Source organism: Eriocheir sinensis, chromosome 11, assembly GCF_024679095.1.
Source record: "Eriocheir sinensis breed Jianghai 21 chromosome 11, ASM2467909v1, whole genome shotgun sequence".
Classification (NCBI taxonomy): domain Eukaryota; kingdom Metazoa; phylum Arthropoda; class Malacostraca; order Decapoda; family Varunidae; genus Eriocheir; species Eriocheir sinensis.
In genome coordinates, this window is record NC_066519.1 from 14238936 (window position 1) to 14247202 (window position 8267).

The window sequence follows — 8267 nt, forward strand, 5'->3', positions numbered from 1 at the left end:
CCAGTGATAGTTTGACAAGGCTTCTGCACCATGGATGTGAAAGGAACACTCATGAGAACCCGACTGCTCCAAAAAACTAACACAAAAAAGTAAAACCCCAAAGTCAATAAGCACCAAGAGGAGGTTAGAGAAGAAGGAGCAACAGAAAAAGGACTTCAAGAGGACTTAACACTGTATTAAGACTTAGGAGAACCCTTGACATCTCTGATTCTTGTATTCAGGGTGCAGGGGTGGCAGGGAAGAGGCTGTACACGGGTCTAGAAAGCAGGGGAGAAAGGGTAGGGTCTGTACAGGGTGTGAGGAGGCAAGGGTGGCAGGGAAGAGACTGTGAAGGGGGCTAGGAATTAGGGGCGCTAGGGTAAGGGCAGTACAGGGTGTGAGGAGGCAGGGGTGGCAGGGAAGAGACTGTGCAGGGGGCTAGGAGTTAGGGGCGCTAGGGTAAGGGCAGTACAGGGTGTGAGGAGATGGGGGGAGGCAAGGTATGGGCTGTACAGGGGGCTAGAAGGCAGGGACACTAGGGTACGGGCTATGCAATGTGTAGGGAGGCTGAGGTGGCAGGGTAGGGTCTGTACAGGGGGCTAGAAGGCAGGGACACTAGAGTACGGGGTGTGCTGGGTGTTAGGGGGCAGGGTTGACTCTGTGCAGGGTGTGAGGAAGGTAGGGGAGGCAGGGTAGGGTCTGTATAGGGTGCGAGGATGCAGTGGTGGCAGGGTAGAGGTTGGGTGGAAGGTGTGAGTGAGTTGCGACGCTTGAGTTACCCCATGAAATCGTCACTAGGGGCCGTTCTCTCTATTGGTGCGATATCATAACGTACAGTTGGTTGATAAGGGGCCGCCTCCCTATGACGGCTTGTATGTGTTGGGAGGGGCAGGCAGCACTTGACAGTCAGTGGTTCGAATCCTGCCGGGTCTACTCGAATTTTTAGGCGCAAGGAAACAGTCTTCATCGGGTAGCTAAGATCACACACACACACACACACGCGCGTCAGCTCTTCATGCCTCCTCTAATAAAGACATCAATGGAGTTATTAAGAGGTAATGATAAGAGTTAATGAGTGAGTGTGAGATGCGTGGGACGATGTGATAAGGTATTGGTCAACGTGGGAACTGCCGTGTGTGTGGGGGGGTGGTTGGGGGAGGGGGGAGGTAGAAGGTTAAAATTAGATATTGTTACCACACCCTTCCTGGTTCTCGATCGTGACCTCTAGTAAGTAGCTTTGACACACACACACGTACACACACACACACACACACACACACACACACACACACACACATTGACAACTGATAAATGATAATGAACAAGCGTGAACCCAAATGAAAATACTAACTAACTAACTAACCGATAAATAACGAACTAACTTAGAGCCAATCATCTTCGACATTTTAACTAAAGAACGATAAATAATAAGTAAATGATAAAAATGATAATGAACTATGAATAAATAAATGATAAATGAAGAAATTATAAATGAAGGGGAAAAAAAGGAAGGAGAAAGTCGGAAAGAAACTACGAAAAAGTCACTACGGTACAGTAAATGATTGACTGATTGATAGTTTATTGTTGCAAGTAAACAACAACGGAGAAGGGAGGAGCATGCCATCCCAACCCCCAGGCAGGACAGAGTGTGATTATACAACTATTAATACATGTGTAGGGAGCACCATGAAATTAAAAAGATACAATGGTAGGAAGGAAAGCACAACAAGGGAAGGGGCTACTGATCGATAAACCACATATATATATAGGCTACTCAGCTATATTTAATGATTGATTGATTGATTGATAGTTTATTGTTGCAAGTAAACAACAACGGAGAAGGGAGGAGCATGCCATCCCAACCCCCAGGCAGTGCAGAGTGTGATTATACGAGTAAGGATACATGTGGAAGTAGCACCAGGAAACTAAAAAGATACAATGGTAGGGGACAGGTGATCTCTGCAGCCTCTCATTTATCATTTATCAGTTATCAGAATGTAAATATGATGTTAATACGATCCACTTTACTTTACATCATTCTACGTAACGTAAGAGTTCAAGGGTGTGGTGTTAGTGAGGAAGACAAACAGGTTATCACACACTCATTGTTTACCGACCCTTAGCCTTCTCTGGGTGCCAAAAATGAGATGCAGACGACGGCACGCATCTCTAGGAACCACAAATGTTCTCTCCAATGCTCCTGCCTGACAAATAGTGAAGGCAACTCGTATGTGTACAAGAATGGAACCTGTGGATGGTGATGGATGTGTGTGTGTGTGTGTATGTGTGTGTCGGAAATAAGAGGGCATTTTCCCGTCTAGAAGGTGCCGATCAAAACGCTGACTCGGGCATTGATTGATTGATAGTTTATTGTTGCAGGTAAACAACAAGGGAGAAGGGAGGAACATGCCATCCCAACCCCCAGGCAGGACAGAGTGTGATTATACAACTATTAGTACATGTGTAGGTAGCACCATGAAACTAAAATGATACAATGGTAGGAAGGAAAGCACAACAAGGGAGGGGGCGGTGCCTCCCCCTGGACAATAAGACAATAAAATGTGGGGACGGAGAACATTGCCCAAGCACTAGATGGGAATGAATACAGAGATAGAGTAAATACTGAATGGGTCCATTTATGTTCTCATGTTCTTATGTTTTTCTCCCTAACCCCTTCAATAAACTCCTTACGTTCTTATGTTATGTTTTTTCTCCCTAACCCCTTCAATAAACTCCTTACGTTCTTATGTTCTTATGTTTTTTCCCCCTAACCCCTTCAATAAACTCCTTACGTTCTTATGTTCTTAGTTTTTTTTCTCCATAACCCCTTCAATAAAGTCCTTACCTTCTTATGTTCTTCTGTTATTTTCTCCCTAACCCCTTCAATAAACTCCTTACGTTCTTATGTTCTTCTGTTATTTTCTCCCTAACCCCTTCAATAAACTCCTTACGTTATGTTCTTATGTTATTTTCTCCCTAACCCCTTCAATAAACTCCTTACGTTCTTATGTTCTTATGTTTTTCTCCCTAACCCCTTCAATAAACTCCTTACGTTATGTTCTTATGTTATTTTCTCCCTAACCCCTTCAATAAACTCCTTACGTTCTTATGTTCTTATGTTATTTTCTCTCTAACCCCTTCAGTAAACTCTTTAGAAGATCAGCGAAGGTAACTTTCAAACTAATACGAATAGACATTTTTTATTTATATTTTGTGTTGCTTTCCATGTACAAAAGCATATATCTCCTTTTACGAGCATGTTTAATGTTAGCTAGCAACCCCCAGGCAGTACAGAGTGTGATTATACAAGTAAGGATACATGTGGAAGTAGCACCAGGAAACTAAAAAGATACAATGGTAGGGGACAAGTGCTAAAAAATAAAGGCCTTGATTTAAACATAATAGATACAAAATTGTGATGCCCTTCGATTTCACATGACGATTGATTGATTGATTGATAGTTTATTGTTGCAAGTAAAACAACAAAGGAGAAGTACAAAAAGAAAAAAAAACTTAAAAGAACAAACAACTAACAAAAAGAAAAAAACTAACAAAAAGAACAAAAAGAACAAAAAAAATATTGGGGAACAGATTTGAGGAATTAAAGAAAAATACATAATAGATACAAAATTGTGATGCCCTTCGATTTCACATGACGTACAAAAAGAAGAAAAAAAACTTAAAAGAACAAACAACTAACAAAAAGAAAAAACTAACAAAAAGAACAAAAAGAACAAAAAAAAACTAAACTAAACTGAAACGAAAATGTTATCACGTGTTCGTCCCTGAGTCAAACCTCCGTCCCCACAAGACATCATCATCATCAGCATCATAAATATCAGATCAACATTAGTACCTGCAGAGAGAGAGAGAGAGAGAGAGAGAGAGAGAGAGAGAGAGAGAGAGAGAGAGAGAGAGAGAGAGAGAGAGAGAGAGGTGGGGGGCAGGGAAAAAAAATAAAGAGGAACTGAATCTATAATGGTTCAGTTACCCATTCCTAGTATAATTATATCTATCCCCCCTCCCCCTCCCTCCCTTGTTTCTCCGAGAGGGGTCCCAGACCTCTCCATCTCCATTGGTTACTTTGCCATCCTGCGTCACAGAGGATGCGCAGTAGCGAGAAGTGATTTGACCTTTACTTCTATAGATCTTGCGACGAGTCCAGTAGTGTTCTGTGTGCAGCGATGGGTGAGCGCGGCGCGGGGGTGCGGGTGGCGGTGGTGGGCGCGGGTGTCGTGGGACTGACCACCGCCACGATGCTGCAGGAGGCGCTACCGGGGGCCTCCATCACCGTCCTGGCCGACAAGTTTGGCCAAGAGACGACCAGCGACGGGGCGGCGGGCATCTTCTGGCCTGGACATCATATCAGAGGGGAGGAGGAAGGGGATCAAAGGTGAGTCTCGTATTAGCAAACCGTTTGGACTCTTCCTTGGGTCGGTTTTGAAGGCCACAGAGGAGACGTCAGGACCGTATTCTCTAACCTTTCGGCGCCCAATTAAACATATTTGACAAGGCTTTCGCAGGCGTTTCGGGCATTTTCAGGTGTAGTTTAACCCGGTAGCAGCGACGTGACAAATTTGTGGCTTTACCGTGTACCTGCGATGGCCCAAATTTCTGCCATGATATAAACCTCCCAAAATAGATGATGCATAAACTGATCACACATGCCTTGATATATATTATGAAATGGTTTGCGTGAATGTTGATTCTCATTATTTTACTTAGAGGGGCCTTTAACCTAACCTAACCTAACCTAACCTAAGAAACATGACCCCCGCAGCTACCGGGTTAATGGCCCTGGTGGTTGTTTAACTCTTCTTCTGTACCATGAATGTGAAAAAAAAAAACTCATGAAAGCCCGATTAATTTCCATTTTGACCTTTGAAAATAGTTGATGTGCGAGGTGAAAGCGTCTGAGAATACCGCCCCAGTTGTCATCAATGTTTTCCCGTTCATGGCGCAAAAGCCTTCCAAAACTACTGCTAGGGTCGAGAAACCAGCCATGGAAACCTCTTCAACTTCTACCAGAGCCTTTTATCATGCACCTTTCTCTCTTTCTATACATATTTGCAGTCTGTTTTTAAGTTTTCCGCGCCATATGACCACAGAAGTTGCGGCGCCATGACTTCTAACCCTATTAATTAAGTCAATCATCTCCTCTAAGCGCTTGCAGGCGATGGTTCTTACTCTGCTATGTTTACTAACGTCTTATTTCATGCAGCTTTAACTTTTTCTAAACATATTTGCAGTCTGTTTTTAAGTTTTCGGCACCGTATGACCACAGAAGTTGCGGCGCCATGACTTCTAACCCTAATAATTAAGTCAATCATCTCCTCTTAGCGTTTACAGGCGATGGTTCTCACTCTCCTATGTTTACTAACGTCTATTTTTGTGCAGCTTTAACTTTTTATAAACATATTTGCAGTCTTTTTTTTCCGACGCCATATGACCACAACTTGCGCCGCCATCCGAATAAGTCTTGTCGTTTACAGGCGGTGGTCGTCCCTCTCCTACGCCTACTACAAGAGGATCCTCGAGTCGGGGGACGCAGTCGAGGCCGGGGTGAAGCGTTTCTCGGGTTACCTCTTCTCCAACAAGGAATCCGTTTGGGTGCGAGAACATATTTTGGGACTGTGTTGAATTTGTACGCTTGACTTTCCTACAACACTTCACTGCGTCCCTCTTTGAACTGTTCTTAATATCTTACCTGGTTCCCTATACTAAAAATTAACTATACCTTTTTTCCTACCAAAGTTACTTCTTAAAATTCTCTTCCTATTTTCTTTGTCTTTTTGTCTTCGTGCGCTCTTTACTGCACTCTTCTGCCTCTCCCCTGCAACTAGACTCATTTATTAGTCATCTTTTTCCTCTATTTTTTTTTCATCTCTCAGAAAACCGCTATAATCTTCACGTTTAGTCGCCCACCCCATCAACGTTTAATGAAGTTTTGTGTTTTAATCCCTCCCCTTCCCCCACCCCGGTTAGCATTGTTCTCCGCCGTCTGATCGTAGCTAAACACCTTGCTCTGCCCCTTTCTCAGGAACCCTTTCTTAAGCTGATCATTGACGAATACCGGGAATGCACGCCGGACGAGCTGAGACTGCACGGCTACAAGTACGGCGTCTTCCTGACCACACTACTGACGGAGTGCCGCTCTTACCTGCCCTACCTCACGCGCAGGTAAGTATTCAAGTGTTCAAGCAACCAGTCTGTGTAAAGCCCGCCATAAAATTGTTTTGAATACACGCAAGTCTTCTGTAGTTTCTTATCGCCGCTATACTCGTAGGATCACGGCGCGCGGCGGGAGGATGGAGCGGCGTCACTTGAAGAGTCTGGAGGAGCTTGTGGGCCACTACGACATCGTGTGTAACTGTTCCGGTTTCGGGGCCAAAGAGCTGTGCCGGGACATGAATGTGACCGCCATCAGGGGACAGGTGTTCAAGGTGCGTGCATGTGTGTGTGTATGGGGGAGGGGGTCGTAGCTCCCAGCATAGTGCAGGCGTTCAGGAAGTATTTTTCCTTGCTGCAGTACACAAGAAGATAACTTACAGGATGTGAATGAGCCTCCTCAACCTCTACCCTGAGTTTGCCTGGTCTGGCCGGCAGGTTAAGGCGCCGTGGCTCAAGAACTTCTACTTCGTGGACGGCGGCACGTACATCATCCCAGGCATAGAGTTCGTCACGCTGGGCGGCACCAAGAACTTCGACAGCAACAACGCCGAGGTGAACAAGTACGACTCGCAAGCCATCTGGGAGCGGTGCGTGGCGGTCGTGCCCTCGCTGAAGGACGCCGAGGTGAGGAACGGCCAAGGAGTCTAGAGGAGGTGGTTCTATACTCCTTGGGTCAGTACGCCTTCTCGTGGTGGGTCTTTATGTATTGGCCCGAGTGTGATGACAAGATATTCACTTAAATAGCTGTAATTTCCAAGGTGTGTGCAGCTCAATCAATCCTTCAAACAGTTGTTACTGTCATGCACTACCACTCTGAAGAAATATTGACGTTGGAGGAAGAAATATACTCGTACAAAAACTCATTTCCCAAGATAACAACGCTGCTACTCCCCTCCCCCTCCCCCCACCACAAAGAAACTATCACCACCACTAACAGCACACTGAATCACCGCCGCCACTCTGTCTCTCCAGGTGCTGCAGGAGTGGGTCGGTTTGCGCCCCTACCGCCACATCCACAGGGTGCAGAAGGAGACCATCACCTTCCCCAGTGGTAAAACCCTCAAGGTGAGCAGTTTAGTCCTCCTCCTCCTCCTTGAATCGAGATAGTCGTCACTGGAACAGACTTTTTACAGGAGTAATTAATGCAAAAATCATAATAGTAATCACATTGTAACAGCATAGTGACCGCAGGAGCGGAGTTTTTGTAAGGAAATGCAACTGGTGCTTCTGTTTCTTGTGATCGCTCGACTGCACTTTATACTTCCACAACTCTTTTAAGCTGAGGCTTAGGCTAAAGAAGGTGGAAGATTAAATTTGCAAGAATAAAAAGAAAAAAATCCACGTATACACAATATGGAGGACGTGGCCGAGTTTGAGGTGTGCTGATCCCTTTCTTGGCTCCTGTCTGGCCAGGTGGTGCACAACTACGGCCACGGCAGCACCGGCGTCACCACCTCCCCGGCCACCTCCATGGACGCCGTCAAGTTGGTGCTGGAGACGCTCAGAGGACCCCAGGCCAAGCTATAACTCCATCCTGTTACGAGTATTAGCGTTTCTCCAATAAACTGAGCAACCCAACAATTGTATCTTTCTTTTTTTAGCTGTCCGAAGATACACTAAATCATTTGAGCGGTATATTTCTGAAGTCTTCACTTTGTGGGTAAAGTCATATGGTCAGAGGAAGTGGTGGGATATTAAATTGTTCGTGTTGCGCAACTTGAAGCCTCAGGAAGTACTCGCAGTGGTGCCACCCCCTGAAACTTCACCTTACACAGGCACTGAGATGACTCCACCATAACAACGACTCACTATGAAAATGTTATTATTCTAGGCAGCGGTGCTTGTATCTAGAAGCCTGCATGTATCAACAACAACAATGTGATTAATTTTGTTTAGTGCAAGAAAAAAAATAAAGTCCTTATGCTGTTATTTATTATTTGCTGTAAAACAAACTACCAAATTAAGCTGCAAACTGAGAAACGAGTCGGAATTTTTTTCTATAAGACCTTAGGATATTTCGAGGTAAATTGGGGCTAGTACGAGTAAGCCAATCCAGATATTGGCTACGAGTAAGTGCATAAATTTAAACTGGAAGGAGTGATTGTTTGAGTAATGGA

General features: G+C 44.8%; 1 protein-coding gene across 3 annotated transcripts in view; it reads left to right on the plus strand.

Annotated features, from left to right (window-relative positions):
* LOC126996922 (D-aspartate oxidase-like) overlaps positions 1 to 7734 on the plus strand; it is a 44787-nt gene extending 37053 nt beyond the window's left edge. For 2 of the 3 annotated variants that reach the window (XM_050857860.1, XM_050857859.1), the window contains exons 2-8: positions 4127 to 4372; positions 5472 to 5589; positions 6020 to 6159; positions 6266 to 6422; positions 6586 to 6774; positions 7123 to 7215; positions 7564 to 7734. In XM_050857860.1, the coding sequence (XP_050713817.1) occupies positions 4164 to 4372; positions 5472 to 5589; positions 6020 to 6159; positions 6266 to 6422; positions 6586 to 6774; positions 7123 to 7215; positions 7564 to 7677 (1020 nt within the window). In that variant the 5' untranslated portion in view covers positions 4127 to 4163 and the 3' untranslated portion in view covers positions 7678 to 7734. Of the gene's footprint in view, positions 1 to 4126; positions 4373 to 5471; positions 5590 to 6019; positions 6160 to 6265; positions 6423 to 6585; positions 6823 to 7122; positions 7216 to 7563 lie in introns of those variants that run through there. The other variant, XM_050857861.1, reaches the window with a different exon arrangement.
* The last annotated feature ends 533 nt before the right edge of the window (positions 7735 to 8267 follow it).